At 38.6% G+C, this 20,799-nt stretch overlaps 1 protein-coding gene across 14 annotated transcripts in view; it reads left to right on the forward strand.

Moving 5' to 3' along the window:
- Window positions 1-20,799, forward strand: part of APBB2 (amyloid beta precursor protein binding family B member 2) — a 168,745-nt gene that overhangs the window by 91,987 nt on the left and 55,959 nt on the right. For 11 of the 14 annotated variants that reach the window (XM_058837859.1, XM_058837861.1, XM_058837857.1 and 8 more), the window contains 3 exons: window positions 8,862-9,070; window positions 19,883-19,968; window positions 20,093-20,153. In XM_058837859.1, the coding sequence (XP_058693842.1) occupies window positions 8,862-9,070; window positions 19,883-19,968; window positions 20,093-20,153 (356 nt within the window). Of the gene's footprint in view, window positions 1-8,861; window positions 9,071-19,378; window positions 19,442-19,882; window positions 19,969-20,092; window positions 20,154-20,799 lie in introns of all 14 variants that reach the window. The other 3 variants (XM_058837869.1, XM_058837866.1, XM_058837871.1) reach the window with 2 other exon arrangements.

Raw genomic sequence — 20,799 nt, forward strand, 5'->3', positions numbered from 1 at the left:
CACCATAGTAAATTCTCCCATCCCTTCAGTACTATAGCAACATGAAATTAATTTGCAGATGGGGAAATATTAGGCTTTTGGCTCCCATGTTGGAAAAAACCAGGAGCCTTGCTCTCTAATGTACATTTCACTACAGATTTAAAATGCAAGGTAATCCATTATATAGATTGTTAATAGTCACATTCTGGCTTTTATTGATAGTACTAAATTGACCAAGTTTTGCCATACTAGAAAGAGCAGTCCACGCTGTAGGATGGAAGGGGACTCTTGATGTGTAGTCATGCTGTGTCACTAAAGGACATGAAATGATTCACACAACCACTCTCAGTGTCAGAACAAAAACCTGTGACTTTATTTTCTGACTCCAGTATTTATAGATTCTCGACAGTGACCAGGGATTGGATAATTAAGTTACCACCTTCCCAAGCACACTGGTCATGAGAAACGTCCATCAAAAGACATTTCTTAGAAGGAATGTGATAAACAACTTATGTTTACAGGACTTCCATGGGAAAGTAACTAAAACTATGAGAACATTATCAGAAGGCTTAATTTTCAGAGCAACAATGCTGGAGCACAGTGGCTGATCGCTGTGCACTGTGTGTATTTGTCTGGTGCTTGGGTGCAGGGTGCCTGCATGGGCCTGGAGCCTGGGCATGACTCCAGGAGGGTTATTTAAGGCATCTCAGACCTCTCCTCCTACACCTCACTGACTTTGTTTAAAACAGGGCTTGCACTCTCCTGCCTCACAAGGGTGGTGTGAAGATAAATCAGTTATTTTCATGGCATCCTAGAGCCTCTGTTGCAGTGTGTGAACTGAAGGATGAGCAGAGTTTGCGTATGAGAGGGGAAATGACTGTTCTCACAAACTTTGCTTTTTTTTTGTGAAGTAAAACATCTAATTTCAGACAGTAGCTCCATTGTAATTCAATTTTATGTTCTGTTTTCACTGAATCATTAAATTCAGAAAAAGGTTTTTCTAATATATTTGCACAGTGCTCTAAATGAAGCTGTCAAAGGAAAGCAGATTTAGTCAAGCCACCAGCAGAATTGTATGTCTGTGCCATTGGGCAGCTTCACTTACTTTTAATTAGTAAATCATATGCACAAAAACACCAATGAACACTTCCCTAAAATTTCAGAGTATATCAATATATTTATGCACAGTATTCTCCAGAGAAATGCAGTCCTTTCTCTTCATTGACTCCTGAAGTCAAGAGTTAGGTCTTATTATATTTTAGGTGAGGCCCAGTACCTGACTTTTAATGCAAATATTTTTTATGCAGTTCCTTTTCTAAAATGGAGGGAAAACATGGTGACTGCTAGTCAGATTCTTCCATACTCTGCCTTACTACTTGTGTTATTCAGATTAAAGAAGCACTCTCTGACATCACCAATCCTCAACTTAAACTATTGATGATACAAGAGAGATAGAATAAAGAGGATAGAAAGCTCCTCAGTTCAAACAAATGGGATTTAAAGTGTGGAGTCCAACCTTGTTGCCATTCTTTAGTACCAGGGGTTGATGGCAAGTGTATTGGCAGGATTAAGATCTGTTCCTCTGTTTTTCGTGACTTGTATCAAGGTAAGAAGCACTAACTACTAGCAGAAAGTGTAAGGGAGATGGGAACATGTGTCTACAGCCAGTCCCAGTCAAATGGAGAGTTTCAGGTTGGGAGATATTGAACTCTATTTGAATCTTGCAAAACATGAGTGCTAGTTGTAAGTAAAGCACTATGGTGCAGGAATTCCCATGCGGAAAGTTGAAGCTGTTCAGGTGACCCTCTTGCCATATGCCAGACATTGGCACAACATCCCCTCCTGCTCTGCAGGCATCCTGCATGTGTTTAACTTGGATTGGTGTCAGTATTATAGACAGAACCTTTCTGTTTTGTGTGAAAATTCCAGACTATATTTGTTTATTGCCCAAAATTAATGGTTAGTTCTACAGAGGGTTTGACACTAGCATACTGATTCATTTTGAGGAGACAGGAGAATCAGACTCTTTATTTTAGGAGTAATACATAAATCTAGAGTTGCTACCAACATAATTTTCCTGGTTTTTCTACCAAATGCTTAGCTACTGCTGTTGTGACAGATACATTTTGTGAAAGGAAGGAAGGCTGGACTCCATGCTTTCCTTTGGTGTGCTGTGCAGTGTGCCTGCTGGCGTGACAGTGCATGCTCTGGCTTCGCTCTGTGAATCTAGCAGTCCCTTGGGTGGGGTGGTCATTTGCTCTTCAGACCAAGCAAAACCCTGCTTCTAAAACAAGATAAAGTAGTTCAATATGTTATGAAGCCAGAACATGAGACCATATGGTGCAGTTCTGCTCTCTGTGGGCAAAGTCGTGGGAAGAAGAGATACTATGCAAAAAATAAAATCAGAAAAGCAGATGCAGATTGCTGCTGGACTGATTCAGCCCTTAAAGCTAACTTGCAATACCATTTTTAGTAATTTGCTAATGGTAATAATGAAAATGCTCTTGAATAGCTCTTGATAAACTCTTTGCTGCTCAGAGTCCTTTAAGGTAAGGAGGTCCTTTGGCTCACAATCACACAATGCGTGATCACAGTGGATTTGGACCAAGTTAGAGGTACACAGTCTGCTGTGTTTTAGACTACTCTTTAAGTAAGAGCTTTTGCCATCTAGTGGAAGGAAAAGGGAACTAGCATTTCAAATAAGCTAGAAACCCACTAATACTGGTTGTATTCTTTACTGTGAGGGTGAGAGCACTGGAACAGGCTGCCCAGAGAGGTTGTGGAGTCTGCTTCTCTGGAGATATTCAAAACCCACCTGGATATAATCCTGTGTAACCTTCTCTGGGTGTACCTGGGGGATTGGACGAGATAATCTCCAGAAGTCCCTTCCAACCCCAACCATTCTGTAATTCTGTGATATGCAAAATATATTTATAAGTAGTAGATCACTTGCTAGAACAGTAGTAAATTATTCTGACTGCTTTGAAAATTGGTAGAATGGTAGAAATCTTCTAAGGTACTGGTGCACTTTGTTCAGCTACTATCTCATTTAAGCACCAAGTTGATAGAAAGGGCATTCATTTATATTCCACCCTCACTTGTTTGGGACTCCCTTTCATTCCACTCCAGACAGTACCTGCGTATTTTTTTCCTGGATCTTAACTTGGCCAATATGCTTTGAATTCTGTGGTGCCTTTTTTCCTCCTACCAGTGGGATGGGGAGGAGAACTGGAAGAGCAAAAGTGAGAAGTCATGACTCATGATAAAGAAAGCTTAGTAAGTGAAGAAAGAAATAATCATACATAAAAAGCAATGTAAACACCAATACTAGCAGGCCAATGCCTAGCCTTTCTGCTTGAGGCTGAGAATAGAGACAATCTGGGGCCTATGCAGGTACTGCTCAGCAATTACCAAACCACTGGTATGTTTCCAGCACGTGTTTTGGTCACAAATGTAATGTGCTGTACCTTACAGGCTGCTAAGAAAAAAAATTAGCCCAGCACATCATCTTAGTTGTCCAGCTTTCCTAATGTCCAGCACCCTAGTCAAGAGATTGAGATCTTGTCACAGTAAAGTTTGTGGAAGACCCATAGGATGTGTCTCCATTACATCACTCTTCAGGTAGCAATTCAACAGCTTTTGCTCAAGCTGACGTGATCCTTCCTACATGTGTAGAATTTCATGTTGCCACCACTGCTTCACCTGGCTAAACAGCCACCCTTGTCCAAATGGAACAGAGGCTGGCTTCTTCCTGATCCATCTGTTGCCACGACAGCTCCCTTAAGACAGCAATTCAGGTCACCTTCAAGTCTTCCTTCCTTACTTTACCAGACTCTGCTTGTTTTGTGGATAGATGTTTTCGGTTGATGAGCAGGCTAGTCCTCTTGTGTTTACCAATTTTTTGCCCATTTTCCAGGAAGGAACATACAGACCTTTCCTCACAGTCTTACTGCAGTACTTTTTCCTGCTGCTGCTGTTAGTATCAACTCCTGTAAATGCAAGCTGTGGTGCTGGTTTCTCACAGCTTCACCTCTGCACTTCAGACTGTATTGCCCCTGAGAAGACAACTTGGAGAGCTCAAAAATTCTCCCTTTTAAGTAGGATGGCTAGTATCACCCATCACCCTCATCCACAGCTGTCATCAACAGTTCTTCAGAGCCCCTCTGCTGAAGTCACTTGCCCTTGTTTTCTTTGGTAATTGTGCTAGTATTGTGGTCATTGTGTCAGCACTTGGGTTTTGGTCATTGAAAGGGAAAATAAACCAAGACAGCAAAACGACTGGGTCTAGTTGTGGGCTTTGGATTTTTTTCCTGAATGTTGACAAATCTGCTTTTCTCTCCTTTCCATTAGATTAATCATCTCTGCTTGAATACTTCTTATGCTTGTAGTAATTCATTTATACAGCCAGACAAAGATCTCATCTCATGAAAAAGAAAAATAATACAGATGATGCATCCCAAACTTCCTTAGGATTTTTTATGAAGTCAGTCTTTTGTGATTATGGTTGATTTTACAGTTGATCGAAACAGCAAATCATTTTGGCACAGATAGAATCTGGTTATGTGTATGCCTGTAAATCCCACGTTTCAGCATGTTTTCCTGGAAAGTGTTAGAGAATCTTCCTCTCCTTGAGTGCATGTGAGTGGTGACTGGTTCAGCAATTCAGCAAGGAGGATGACAGGGTTGTCATGACAACCAGTTACATGCTGTGAGCAAAGATGGTGACAAATGACCACCTTCTGGCTGGTTATCACTTCTCGTTGAGTAACATTCTCTAGATTAAACAGATGTGTCTGATTTACGATTATTTGACCTGTTAACTTGTATTTTTGCTGCATTTGTTTTGGGATAGCATTCATGCTTCTTGCAGCGATGCTTAGGCGAGGCTGCCCGCTGGCCATCATTGGCGTGACTCATGTGAGTAGGTGAAGCTGTTGATTTTGCTGCAGTGCATAAAAAGTGAGAAGTTATCTTTGGAGAATTATTTTCATTAAAACCAAACAATTTGAACTTGCACATTGAGCCCACTGCAGGAAATAGATGGGATAAAAATAGACACGACCCACGTTCTTTCTGTTGTGCTATTGAATGGAGAGTGCTCTTTGAATTTCACTTGCCCTCAGTTGTTAATGCAAAGTCTTCCTCTCCCTTCAGTGCCTGACTTGATCTTCAGTGTGCATATGGGGTTGTGTGTGCTTCCTTTAGATCCTGGAACTGCTGAAGTCATTGGCATCTCTTCAAAAATACTAAATTTCTGTTGCCTTCTTCTCCTTTAGTTTTGCTTTTATTTAGGTTCAGAAGACAGAAGTAAAACATTCTCATTTCAAGATTTTGGAACTTCAGAAAATAAAACAGTATTTCCCCCCCGCCACCTTTTCACTTTTATTTAAACCTTTTTAACTTCCTGTCTTCCCAGTTCCTTTTTTGTGCTTCCCCCTCTGTTGCCCAGAAGGATAGCATGGAATAGTATGTAATACACATGTGATATGGTAGACAGCTCTTCAATATGCTTCAGCACAACTATGAAAACAGACATCAGATAGGAAGCTAGTGATTTCCCATTGGTGCCCAAACACTAGGACAACATATTAGATACTGTTGCCCTCCCATTCTCTGCGGTTTTTGACATAGGAAGCTTTGATGCAGGTCTCTTATTACAGACAAGGTGCTCTTCAGTTTGAATTTTTCATTTATGTTGTGCATCCACTGCAGGAATGTGAGCAATGGGAGAGGGCCAGAGTCAGAAGTGACTTTATAGATTTATTATTGGCCAGATTATTTTTTTACCTTTGGGAAACACTGAAAGTGTTCCTGTTTGTACATCATGCTTCCAGCCTGGACAACGAGCACTTCTTTTTAATTAATTCTTTTACTGTGGAAGTACATATTTGAGACAGTGATAGGCAATCACTGTCTGGATCAAATCTGGTCTTGGGATGGTATCGCTTTTCTTCAGAGGCTCTTGACAGAAGAAAAATTGTTACAAAACGGTCATAAGAATTGAGATAACTAAGCTAGAAGTACAAAACAAAAGAGATATCTCATCTTTATCTTTGTACAGTGTGAGTATTTTATTACTTAACCTATTTAGATAATGTAGATCAAGTGTTTGCAAGTATTGTTGAGCCTTGCAGACAAGCAGTCTCACTTGGGCATTCTGCTCCCACACAGTGAAATAAGCCCTCTTTGAGCTAGAAAGACTGACTTTGCTTGCACTAATTCCAGCAGAGCTGCATTTGCATTAGCCAGAGGCTGTGCACTCATGTCTGCTGCTACTGCTTCCAAGGAGGCAAAATGAACCCCTCTGTTGAAACGAATTCTTGGAAAAGCAGAGCAGGTGTCCTTTGAATGATGCAATGATACCTCTCAGATTTCCCTGAATATATTTTCTGTCTTAGCATGACTCTACCTTGCTGCTGTCTCCCAACTTTCAAAAAATGTGTTTTTAGCATGTGAAATAACAGTTAAAATTGTCCTGTGGCATAGGAGCTATTACTGTACTGCACCTTCCAGGAACAGAACTTCCAGCACTCTAATAATTCTGTACAGCATTTTTACAGTCTCTTTTTTGGAGTCATGTATTCTGCCAAGCTCAAGCCCTTTGGGGCTGCATTTCCTCTTAGTCAAGAGTGTTCTTTTTATCCATAAATTAGTGCCCTAACCATGCTGATTGGTGGGATTTGTTTTCACCTGAAGAAGAGATGTGTGTGCAAAATACAGGTCTGTTTTTCCAAGTACAACTCCCAGTTCAATACAAAATTTCTCGAGTTAGACATGTTGCCTTACTTTAGAGTATTTTCTTCAGGAAGGAAGTTGGCTCGGCAAGGTTCCCTCAAGCTGAAAGAGAGACACTCTGTCCCCATACCTTGCTTATCATGACCACCAAGTTCTCTTGGAAGTGGAGATAACACCTAGCTGCTGTGCAACAAAAATTACATGTTTTGAAATGCCATTCCATTGCATGGGGTCATTCCATTGAATGGGGTCATTCAAATTTAGAGGAAAATTATATTGCTACCTGTTAGTCCACATTCAAACAGAGTAAAGCCACTGATGTCCTGATACCCCATAGTAGGTCTGATGCCTCAAGCATCTTGTTAGATCTGTCTTGTTAGATTTTCTATGTTGATGATTATTTTGTTATCTTTCTTGTGATGGTATCTCTTGTGATGCCAGATTACCTTTGACTTGCACACTGAGTGCTTTTATCTGTTAGAACAGTCAGTGCGCTAGGAAGCCTTTCCAGTTCATGCTAGTAGGAAGCCACAGCCTGTGAAAAGGTTATCCTAACAGTCTGGCATTCTGCAGCATGAGCTGGGGAACACATGTTTTTTGGTGGGTTTTTTTTCCAAGCAGGTTTGCATAGCAAACATGAGGCCTGGTGTTTGAGGATGGGCACATACCCTCTGGTGCTGCCCCGTTCAGCCATGCTTATCAGTCAGTCTGAGGCCAGTCCTTTTGCATGAGGAGCATCCACACACAGACATAAATCAGTCATTTGGTGTGGGAAATGGTGCTCTTTCAAAGTCCTGAGCTATGTTAATTGAGAACAAGCCTAATTCCTGTTTAATTTCTCAGCATATGCAAACATATTTTGATGTATTTATTTTTTTGCTAATGGATAAATTTTCAAAGTAAGTTAATATTATTCACCTAGGTAATATTTTCTTATCCCATATATTTTACATTATTTCCTTCCAACTGTTTGTTCACACACAAGGTAATTTCTTCTCTTGTAGCTAATTGTTGCAGAAATGTTCTTTAAGTCTCTGGGTTAAAAAAATTATTTCTGCTGTGAGTTTTGTCTGCTTTTACTTCAAAGTAATTCCCTATTTAGCTCTTTCTGGTACTGCATGTCATTGCAACAATAAATAACAGTGTATTGTCTTTGGTTGATTAGTTTGAAATTCGTAGTTTAATGCAACCATAGCTTAACACTTTCCTGACTGTATGTTTGAGTAGTTGTGTATACATCCATATGTATGTACAGCAAGAACAAAAGCTGTGCCTAACCTTAAACTTAACTGGACTTGCAGATGTTGCACACATACTTCATTGTGTTTTTTAGATATTTGATCACATTACTTCTTGCATGATGTGGCCCAAATTGTGGAAAGTGTTTTGCGTTTATTTGCCTTTTATGTGGTTGAGAAGAATGCAGTCAATTTATTCAGTTGGAAAACAAAAGTGGGCAAGGTTGAAGATGAATAGGCTTTAAAATATGTAAGACCTTGGAGTCAGGAACTACATACTTGAATGCCACAGAGGCCACAACAGGAGACATTTAAAAGCAAATGTTTAGAGTACTTCTGAACTTCTGGAACTGATTATGATAATGTTGCTGATTTCAGATTTGTGCTGTAGGTAAAGCTTTTTATCAAATTTGAGTGTAATGATATTGTGTAGCATTTCTTCTGCAGAACTTACTTAGATTAGTCCTCAAGTGGCAAATCAGTAATTTAAGAACTTTTTAAGAGGTAATGGGGAAGAATTAGTTGATTTGTACCAGTGTACACTTGGAGCGTAAGAGTTATTTCAATTTATCTTGACATTTGTGTGACTGTGTGTATGTGCATAAATTTGGGTAGAAGAAATGAGAGAGACTCAGAAAAAAGCAACCATAATAGAACACCTAGTGGAAGGCTTGAAGGCTAGACTAACAAGGAACTTCTAATTCCAAAAAGGGATTAAGAGCAGCAGTATAACAAGAAGTTATTCATCTATCATGTCACATAGAGTCTCGATAATTTAATATGTTTTCCTGGTGTTCATTTGCACAGGAACTGTAAAACAGCAATACCAGGTATGCAGACCCATAGAAGAACTTTGTGTCTTTGTGTGATTTTTTTTTTTTTTTTTTTTTTTTGTCTTCCTGTTCTCAGCAGATATATGGAGTGATCATTCATTTCAGACAGACCCAGACTTACCACCCGGTTGGAAAAAGATAAATGACATTGCTGGGATCTACTACTGGCACATACCAACAGGAACAACTCAATGGCAGCGTCCTGTGTCCATCCCAACAGATCTGCAGGGCTCACGAAAAGGATCACTTGGTTCCATTACTCCATCTCCTACTCCAGAAACTGAGGTAACACACCTGCTGTGTCTTCTTGTGGGCTACATACTATAAGGAAAATTGAAATAACTTCTTGAACTTGCACGTTTAGCTGTTAGCTCATTATGTCCCAAAGAGTAGCTACTTATTGATAATACCTCGTAAGTATCTATACCCTGTGTTCATTTTATAATGGTGGTGCCTGGTGAAACACCCTAAAATTTGGATAAATTGGAGAGGCAGTGTGTGGGTTTTCCAAGCAAGGCTAACACCCTTATTCCAGGAGCCAGCCCGTGGCCTCTCTCCAGGGCCACCCTGGCCAGTCTACCCACAAGACATCAATATGATGGATGGCGAAGCAATGGCGTTTATTGCAGGGGAATTTGACAATTTATAACCTAGGGTCATTGTGTTACTCCCATCTACATACGTCACACCTAAGTGCTATTGGCTAGTTACAGGTTTTGCTATCCTAACAGAGAGGGGGTCTAACAGCTTCCCGTTACAATCCCGAATTCTTCCGCAGCGCAATGCCCTAGACTACAACATATTCCCCCCTCTCTATGAATAATTAATTTGCTAAAATATAAGGTATATTAGTCTTAAAAATTCTAATGTTATTTTCTATATATATTTCTAAACACTTTGTCTAACTTATCTATATTATAAAGTTTTAAAAATGGATAATATAAGATTGAGTAAAATATAAAATACTTAACTAAAAGGCTAAAAGCTTATAAAATGGATACTACAGTTTTCATTAGTAAATATGAGGCACAAGCGGTGACTAAGTATATTTTTAAAGCATCTGTTGCCTTTCTATAAGCAAAATGTTAACTTTTTCTAGTCGGCTTTTAACAAAGGATACAAGCTTATTTAAAACACACGGTCCAAAGATTAGCACAAATAAAATCATCACAACTGGTCCAATCAGGGTGGACACCAGGGTGGTTAGCCACGGAGATTGGTTGAACCAGGACTGGAACCAGTTTTGCTGGGCTTCTCTCTCTGCCTTTCGTTGAGACAGCCTGTCTCGTAGCTCTGCCATGGTGTCTCTCACTACTCCGGTGTGGTCAGCGTAGAAGCAGCATTCTTCATTCAGGGCGATGCAGAGGCCTCCTTGCTGCATGAATAGAAGGTCGAGACCTCGCCTGTTCTGCAAAACAACTTCAGAGAGTGAGGAGACTGATTTTTCTAGAAAGGATATGGATTTCTCAATTCTCTGTAGATCTTCATCTACAGTCATCTGTAGTTGAGACAGTCTCTGTTGTTGGGTCACGATGGCAGAGACACCTGTGGCAGCACCAGTTGCTCTCAGGTTAAGCAGCATCGCTATGGTTACACCTGTCACCACTTCTCTTTTCTGAAGCCGGGTGAGTCTCTGCACTTGCAGGCTCAACTCTTCATCCAGGTGGTACAGGACTCTGGGGATGATAACAGCTAATACACACAAAAGTCAGCAGAGGAGTTAAAGCTTTGGGTATAAATGCAAGGGCTTGACTATTAGATCATGGGTTTTCAGCTTGTACCACAAAATTTGGGCTCACTGCTTCAGGTGTTATAACTATAAACAACACAATTACTATAAGCAGTTTATCATGTAAATGACACCATGCTTACAAACTTACAGCTAAAACTCTAACGTAAATTAACCTTTAAAAATGCTTACACTACCTCTTAAAGGAAAATACTTATATTTTATACTAACATAACAATTATTACACAGGCTAAACACTTTATCTTAAACTATTATATAACTACTTTAACATACATGCTCTATATATATGTAGTCTAAACATAAAAACAATTTGCTAAAAGGATAAACACACAATTACAATTTACTTTATATATAGTTAGATGGAGTCTCTACACCTCTCAAATCTTTTACAAAATTTCTCCAACACGATTCAGTCCTGGAATGTTCACTGCTCCTGTAATGTCAGCTGGCAGCTGATCGGTGACTGAGGGCTTTGATGTTCAAGTTGTTCCTCAAACCCTTCTAAATCTTAAAACAAAGGACTAATAAAAAAATTAATAGAAACACCACATCATAATAACAGTATAAAATTTCTGTTGGCAGCTGTCTGTATAGTGTTCAGACACAACTGTGTCCTGACAGGTCCACTTCTGATCCAAGTCTGGAGTACCAAGGCTGTGTGATGACTTCTCTGTTCACTGGATCTCATGTGTTCAGAGGCAGACAGTCTGGTCAGATGAACAGGTGACTTTTCTGAACCTGCCAACAAAACACAGGCACTTCTCTCCTTAAAGTTAATGAATTACACTAATCAAATTGCTTTTAGGGAATCAATTTCCCCCGTTTTCTAAAAATAAAAATGAGATGTATTTCTGTTCAACATTAACACAAAACCTTATACACAATCAGTAAGAACCTATAACAGTTAAAAATCAATTAATATAAAAATACTGTTAATTATTAAAACACTGCACCAGCATCCCATAGTTAATAAACAAACAAAATCAAAAATCATCAGTGAAGGATTGGATCATCATCTCCGGAAATGATTCTCCAAGCTCACTTTAAAATTGATCCAGCTGTCATATTAATAGGGTCAAATTGCAAAGTCAAAAAGTGACTTAAATATTGATTTGGGACAAAAAACATCTGGATCTGTTGGCAAACATTCCACCCAGGTAAAGTCAAGGCTTGGCCAGGGCCTGGCTTTAAACTGGAAAGATGCCTCTTAACTCATTTCTAAAACAAGGTTTTCAATAGCAACAGCTATGAGATGCTTACAGCACAGCAAACTGTTAAAATGCATTTATACAAAGCAAATAATTAAAAACTTTAGGTATCAGACTAATTAAATCATTCAGCAGTTGGTTTAATCTAAGGCTTATTCAATGGCAGCTAATCTTCAGCAATGGTACATCTTAAAATTCTGAAAACACTGAAAAATAAAAAGTTATAGCAAACAAAACTGCAAAAATTGCAGCAACTAAACAGAACTCCCAATGAAGTCTAGGGTGTCACAGTCTGCATTCATTTCTGTCCACAAGCAGGTGTTCATCAGTGGTTTATCACAGTTGCTTCAGTTGTAGCTGTCTTCATATTTCTAGAAAAATAACTACACTTTGCAATTCAAACAAGTGTCTTCAATAAAACATAAAACAATTTAAATTAAACAAAATTTAAATTTAACAATAATTTTTTATAACAAAAGGAAATAACAAACTTAACCTTAAAAAAATATCCAATTTAAAAAACTCAACTCAAAAACATTTAAGCCCAAACATTACAAAACTTGACTATCCTTAATTTTACCAACACCCAATCTATACCAAATAAAAACACAACTCAATCTTATTCTGTTACTACAAAAAGCACCTAAAAGCCTGATATATACTCATTAAACACAATATAACAATAACATGAATTCGCTATAAAAATTATAAAAATATAACAAATACATCACAATTCTATGTTATCTAGCTTTAAAAATAACCCATAATAACTGCAAATATTACTAAAAATACTTATTCACAACAAGAATTTGCCTAATATATGTTCAAATTAGTTAAAATTCTAAAGTGCAGCCTCTTTAAAAAAAAGCCACAACACAGGATTGGGCAAGTTGTCATTTAGCTTTTGTAGCACTTTTCAAGAACATCAAGTCTAATTTTTAAATTAAAATCTAAAATCCAAATTGATATATATGCTGTTATATGTGTTTTATATAACAAAAAGATTCACATTAAAATTTCCTTATTAAAATTGTCAAAAACTCAGCAAATGGGTGATATATGATTAATATAACTTTAAAATTACTGAAACAAAACAAGAATCTTTTAAGTTTCTTGGGATGCAAAAATACAACATTTAAACCTTTTAATCTATTTTTAAAGGCACTTAATTCAATAGAAACTTATTTTTAAATCTCAATTTTAATTACAACAATTTGCTAATTTATAAACAATACAATTTACAAAGCTTCTAATTTTTAAATTGTCTAATTAAAACTCTCTCTTTTTCTTATCCTTCTCAAAAATGTCCAGCTTTCTGTTGTTCTTCTTTTGTTTTGTAGTTTTACTTTCCGCGGTTTCATTGAAGTAACTGTTACGTGTTTCGCTGGTGGTTGCCATGGCAACAGCGTACTGCCGTGTGTTTTCTAAAGCCGTCTGCGCCGGGCCACTTTTTAAATCTGAGAAAAACTCTGAAAACTCCAACTGCATAAACTCATAATTACTTAAAACACAAAATTAACTCCAAGAGGATACATAAACACCTTTTAAAAACTCAAGAAATCATGACTTTGTAGCAAACTCGCTATTATCCCAGCGCTTCTTCCCGGGGAGGGGATGGGGGGGGGGGGGGGGGGGGTGCTGACCCGCTCGTGTCTCGGTTACAGTTAGAACTCAACTGGTCAGCTACTTCCTGCTTGCCGTGCCTTTTCCTTGGGCCCCGACTACCACCCCTGTGGGCAGGCTGTTCCCTCCCCCCTGGCTCCACTCCGCCTCCATCCCACCTTTCCCTTCGCCCCTCACTCCAGGCTCTAACCCGCCCTTTGCCACCCCTCGTTTCCACCGCCTTCGCATTCCAAGCATTCCGCACACATCTACTTTCTTCTCTACATTTCTTATCTCTCTCAACTCCCCAACTGTGCCCATCTTCCAAGGCCAGCTTTTGTTCTTTGTTAAAGACATACTTTTCCCGTTCTATAACATTTTTCTCAGCGCCATCTTTAAGTCCAAGGGGGGATGTGTCTCCCCTTACTTTCTTTGCTACATTTCTGGCTTCTTCTGTTAAATTTTCCCAAAAATCTCTTGCTTTCTGTTGCCCTTCTGAGAGCAGCTCAGGGTTTGGGGTTTTAGGAGGCATATCGTCCTCCTGTGTCCCCTTCTGCTCAGCTGAGCTACTCTCATCTGGGGATTCTAAAGTTTGTGTTGTAGCACTCACCCCTAGTTTTGGGGTGACCAACAGACAGCTTTTTGCTGCTGTCCAGGTTTCCTGTTTCAGTCTAGCTTTTTTCAAGGCCTTAACAACCTTCCCCCACAACTTAAAATGTTTCATATTACCAGAATCTACAGTTTCATTAGCCAGAGCTCTGGTACATTTCTCCCACACCTCAGGGTGAAGAATGTCCACTGGCTGTTCTATAATACCGATTTGTAAAAGCTGTGTAACAGCAAGCATAAAATCCTTAGATTTACAGTCTACACCCCACTGTTTATATAGTTCAGATACGACCTTTATCCTTGGGTCCATCGTCGTTCACGATACAGGGACGTCTCCCTCGTCTAGGAAAGGTCCAGCCTGTCCTGACCGCTGCTCCTGTTTTTCCAGGGATTCCTCACTTTCCGGATTTTTCCCACTTTTCTTCCCGGGTTTCGGCACCAATTGTGGGTTTTCCAAGCAAGGCTAACACTCTTATTCCAGGAGCCAGCCCGTGGCCTCTCTCCAGGGCCACCCTGGCCAGTCTACCCACAAGACATCAATATGATGGATGGCGAAGCAATGGCGTTTATTGCAGGGGAATTTGACAATTTATAACCTAGGGTCATTGTGTTACTCCCATCTACATACGTCACACCTAAGTGCTATTGGCTAGTTACAGGTTTTGCTATCCTAACAGAGAGGGGGTCTAACAGCTTCCCGTTACAATCCCGAATTCTTCCGCAGCGCAATGCCCTAGACTACAACAGCAGTGCCTGATGAGTGTGAAACTTTGGCAGTTCTGTAGCACAGGCTGAAGCATTGTTGCATTATCTGGATGCAGGATACATACACTTTTTGCACATGATAAAAGACTTTTGGCTGGACTCTTTGTTTGCATCTTCTTTTTGGCTCATTTGGCAGGAATATCACAAAAGACATATGAGTCTTGATTTGAGACATTAGTTCCTTTACAGGGTAGTTCCTATTGAATAAACATGTAGTGTTCTCCAGTGTAAGTTTCTGTACATCCTGCCAGTACCAAATATCTACCAGTGTTGCAGTCAGGCTTTAACTAGAAACAGAAACAGATATACTCTGTCCTCCACATGTGCTGAAAGAGCAGCATGTGGTACTGCATTTTAAAATAATGCTTTCAGGTACAGTCCAAGGGTTTGTTTGGTGTCGTGTAAGTAGAAAAATAAAATGAATTCTCGTAAAGAAAAGCGTATTTCAGAAAATACAATCACTTTCTTTTAGTATGCTGGGAATACTTCTATGGAATTAAATACTAATATAAAATAAGTTTGGCTTTATATTATTTTTATACTGAGTTTTCAGAAAAATGTCCGCAGCTCTGTCAAGGGAGGTCTTTGTACTGGCTCTGAGTTTTGGATCAGGCAATCCCTAGGGGTTTAGTTTTTTGGTTTTTAATTCATTTAGAGAGAACTTTTTTTCTGTTCTTGATTTTGTTCACATATGCACCAAACTAACTTGCAGGAAAGTTAAGAGGAGTTAAGGTCATTCAAGTATGTATTACCATCTTGACCCTGAAACTTTTAGCTGTGTAGGCTTGAAAATATACAGTCCTGTTCATTGTTTTAGAAAGGTTGTTCCCACATTCATAAATGCTACTCATAAGATCTGCAAACTTGACCACAAGACTTCAGTTACCCTTTACATCAGTCAAGCTCTCATACTGTGCACCATGCATGCTGGAAATAATTTATGAGAGGATTCATGGAGAAAGAACTGTAACTGTTACGATTCTGGTAGATAACAGGAAAAAATTCAGAAATGCTGAACGTAAAGTGCTGCACAAGCTTCTAGTATAATTTCCTGTAATGGACATGTGAATAATATAACTTTACCATTATTGTTTTTCTTACTCTAGAGAATGGTACCCTAATTAGTAAATTAAAATTTTCACAAAAAACCCAGAAATCAGTGTGGTTGGTAAACTGCAGAGGAAAAATGGTGTGTTTTCATTTGAAATATTTTTCTACTTCTTTTTAAATTGTCTTTACAATTTGAATTTCAGACCTCCTGGTAATGTATGACATGTATTTTTAACCTTTCACGATTCTGTTTGCTTTAAATTAAATATAGTTTGTGATTGTGAATAATAATCATTAATTCTCAGCAGCATCATGAGAGTACAAAATGTATGAATTAGATTTTTGAAATAATTATAGATGTATTAAGTAAGACATACATGTATGTGAGCACATAGTAGGCTCATCTAATTTTTGATATGGCAGTTCTAATTCAGCAAGAAATTTGTTCCAGCAAAGATTTATGCATAGACAGTTCTATAGCAGCACCAAGATCATATACTGTGCTGTAAAAGTTGATACAGAAAATAAGCACAACACCAAAATTTGTATTAGTATGATATCATGTACTTATTTTAATTGTAGATATAAGCAAAAGTGTATGCTTTTTGTCAGTTTGTGCATTCATTGATAAGCATCTTAATGTTACTGAAGCAGTACTGGCTTTTTGACTCAGTGGTCATTAAGATAGCATTCTAATACAGTACCTACCAGCAGATTTACAGTACTGGAGTTCAAAAAAGAGCATGAATTTGGCTCAGGATTTTGCCCACTTCCAAATACTGAAACAGCTACAGAGGCTCCAGGCATAGCTGGAGAGCAGTTAGAAAAAGTCTTGTGTTTCTTGAAACCACGGATGCCAGGCTTTATTAAAAGGAAGTGGAGGAAGAATCCTTTGTGATTCAGCTGGTTCTGAACAGAACCCCAGTGCAGAGCAATAAGAGAGAAGTAAGTCATAGTGTGTGTTTAAGAGATAGGGGTATTGAAATAATTTGAAAGTGTTAGCTATCATGAATTTCTGGGTTTTAGTCTCTCTGCAATTAGTACATGCCAGCACTGTATTACCTCCAAGTCACTGGAAGGTGGTATTTGTTTCAATTCCTGTTCACTGCACTGCTGCATACACAAGTGCTCCTTTCCCTCCCTGGGAAAGAGTAATACAGGTATCTGTGATAAGGTCAGTCTGACACTTCACAGAAGGCTGTGAATTCAGTCTAGACTAGGGGCTCCCAAATGCCTCTGTCCCAGCACTACCACTGGAAGCATTGCTTGCTGGCAGAGAGCTTCCACCTGCAAGCTGGACCTGTGTGTGAGCTGTGTGCAGCTGGTTCCCTCATTGCTGCTGGAATACTGTGCTTCAAGATAATGTGTTTTGAGAGGGCTGGTTTAGCTCATTCCCCCATGCTGGATTTGTATTTCTTCATTCTGAAAAGGTTGGGAGATATATAGGTTTTAGGCAGATGAAAGAGTATAATCTAGGATTGAGGACTGGCATGGGTAGCATTTCATATCTGAACAAACTGGCTTCTATGAGTCCATAAAAATACTTCATCTAAATCACATTTGTCTATAAAACATCATGTGCCAGTCTTGAAATTAGTTTATTTGGGCTTTTTCAGGTTATGAGTTTGTCAAACAAACATTTAGAAATACCTTCCCCCTCAACCCTGAGTAACACCTTTTTACCCTTTGTCTTGTTTCCTCCTTTTTTTTCCCTTCATTTTATTTTATTGTGTCCCTGTCTCTTAAATAATGTAGTATACAGAAGCTTTGCTTCATTTGGTAGAATGTGGCTCACAGCTGAGGGCAGTCAACAAAGAACAGATCAAGTCAGCCATTTTTATGTTGTAGCTTACTCTGGATATTTAGCAAAAAGAAAAAGTTATTACTGTTGAACAGAGAATCAAAGAAAAAAAAGTGTAGAGAGGAATGATGCTGTTGGGCACAGAAATGGCAAAATGTTTTAAAAAGGAAAGTAATGCAAAAATGTCTTACTTTTACACAAAGTGCAAGGCAATTTTTCTTTCACAAGATAATCAGTAAATTTCAATCCAAAGCAATTATGGGTTAAGCATTATGCAAAAATCCTGCTGATTTAACAAAAATGCTAATAAATGCTAAATATGAATAACCTGTAACATTACTTCCCTTCCCCCCCCTCAAAAGTATGAAAATGTATTTTGGTTTTGCACAGCTGTTTAAATTTAATTTAGTTTTAGATCTCATTTTTCTCTTGTGTGTTGTTGAATTACTTCCTTTTTGAATCACTGTCTTTTCCAAATTTTAGAAATTTTGCTGCCTCTTTCCCATTTTCTGTGCAGGGAAAAGGCTGTTTAAATTTCAGTAAGAGCTTCTTTGAGATCATACCAGAATTTGGTGATGGTAGTTGTGTCTTCTTATAGCTTAACTCATCCCAAGTCTTGAAGACCTCTAGAACTTCTTCTGCAGGTAGTATAACCACTAGCAGCTAATAATTAAAAGAGAAGAGGCTTGGGAGGAAAAGGTAACAACTCAATTAGTTCAAAGACACATTAGGAAAGGGTTACTCCTTTCTGGGAAATTTCTCACAAAATAATTCCTCCAGTGAGGATATGTTGAGAATGCTTCTGAGGTGAGAAGCCCACCTTGCAGATTGGGCCATATCAGTGGTTACCACGTCACCTTGGGGCTGAGCTGGACAGCCCAGCAGAGCTCATCTTAAAAGGGGAACTCATTTCAGGATTTCTTGATTTGGTGAAGCCATAAAGAGGTGGCTGTGGGTCTCCCAGCAGGCAAATCTCCTGGCTTGTATTGAGGACTCTGGGAATTCTCTCCTGGTGAGACAGAAGAGAAAGGCACTCCAGCATCAGCTGTTCTCTCAAGCTTTACAGAAAAGCCTGAACCACAGTTTGCTTAGTGCTAAACACACTGCTACTTGCTTGATTGTATCGCTGAACACCTTCGAAAATTTTTGAGAAACTTGAATGGAAAATGAGAGGGTGGGTGATTGGTTTGGGGCTGTTTTTTAAAAAAGCTGATAGACTTTTCAAAAATACTTTTTCAGCAAAGAATCTCTGCACTCCTTACTAATCCTTATTCCCTTCCTTGCCTTTTTCTTGTGCTTTCTCTCTAGAAATATTTGGTTTTTACCTTGTATATATCTTATCTTTGCATATATTTTTTTTGTGTTTCAGTATTTCTAGTTCCAGTGCCGCTAGGGTCTTTTAACTAAAGTGCCAATCAAATGGAAATCCTAATGTTTCCCCTTAATTGCTGTTGATCAAAGGCTGTAGCAGCTGTGGCCAACATTCATATTCAGATTCATTTTGCTTGCTTTTAAGATCATAGTTAAAGAGTAATTTCATTGTCTGTTCCTAATTTATATTAACTTTCCTTGTTTCAATCATTTGTTTTGGTAAGTAACTGTTAGAAGCATGTCTTCTCTCCTCTTTCCTCCAAATGTCATGATATAGTGGAGTAAGTAGTTGAAGTTTGAGGTGATCTGTTCCCTAACCCATCCTGTAAATATCAATGCTAACAACAGTGTCTTGTGTTTTTTTTTCTTTTTCTTTTTTCTTTCTTTTTTTTTTTTTATCAATGTGCTTCTTCCTGTGTGAATAATTATGTGTCTAGAAACAGCCATGGAGTGATTTTGCTGTACTGAATGGGGGAAAGATTAATAGTGACATTTGGAAGGCAAGTATATTGTCAGATTTTAGAACCTTTACTGCTATTACCCTTGTTTTGTGCATGGCAGTGGCTGTTTTCCCTTTTTATTTTTCCATGAATGTCATTCATAACCTAGGCCAAAGCGAATGGGGGTACTGCTAGGGATGTCTAGCTCACAAACATGCTGCCTTTTCTGATCTTTCCACTTGGGATGGATTCAATCTAAACTAGCAGGGCAACTGCCATGATGTAACAAATAAGATGCCTGCACTGAATGAAATGCAGCTTGAGAAATATATATATATTTATATATATATGCATGCCTCTTTTCAACTTCAGCCAGAAATACTATCGCTTCTTTGCAGGGAGGATTTAATTTCCCTTTGAGATAAGAAATAACACAATGGTGTACATAATACTATTATAATAGTATTAAAACTTCACTAATAGCACTGCCTCTATCTCTAGGACCTCCATGCAGCCACTGTGAACCCAGACCCAAGTTTGAAAGAGTTTGAAGGAGCAACATTACGCTATGCCTCTTTGAAGCTCAGGTACAATGACTTCAGACGTTTCAGTGCAATGACCAACTCTGTTCTACATTATGCTGTAATTGTCATATGATTTTAAGACTGATTATGTTGTTTTGTTTTGTTTGGTTTTTTTTTTATGTCACAGAAATGGTCCACAATCTGATGATGATGATTCTTGTAGCATCAACAGTGATCCAGAAGCCAAGGTCTGTATGAAGATCCACAATGATATAACAATTAAAAATCTAACAGTTGTAAGCATAAACTTACAAGGTGCAGAATGCCTCCTTAGTTTTGAAATTCAGTGTACCCCTCCTCTTGACGCAATGCAGATTGGCTATGCAAGACTAACTCCATCAAAGGAATTTGCAGATCTAAAGCTTCAGTCAGTTGGGTCAGGAAAGTGTGACTTATTTTAAAATCACATAAGCCAGGAAATTGGATTTTAGAGACCAAGATTCTACTGTCCAACTGTCCTCTTGCACAGCTAAGTGAGTGTCTGTGTGAGAGAGGGCTCTGTTTTTTGTTATCTCTGGATAGCTTCTGGGGCATTCAGTGACAGAATTTGCTCTTTATTTTCAAGTTTGTCCTTTTTAAACTAGTCTTCCTTTTTTATATGTCTGCTTCAACTTACAGCTACTAACAAGTTTCCTTCTAGAGCAAGAAACTTCATGTTTTGGAAGAGAGAATGCAACCTACTTTGATAATGCATTTCATAGAGAAAAATTAGATCATTATGTGATGAAGCACCATAATTAAATCAAAGCTTTTGCTGTCGAAATCTAAGAGTTTTGAGGAGAAAGGAGCAGCAGAAAGTTTTGAGTGCTTGCTTATCTATCTCCAGATTTGTCT

The sequence above is a fragment of the Poecile atricapillus genome, chromosome 4 (assembly GCF_030490865.1).
Source record: "Poecile atricapillus isolate bPoeAtr1 chromosome 4, bPoeAtr1.hap1, whole genome shotgun sequence".
Lineage (NCBI taxonomy): Eukaryota > Metazoa > Chordata > Aves > Passeriformes > Paridae > Poecile > Poecile atricapillus.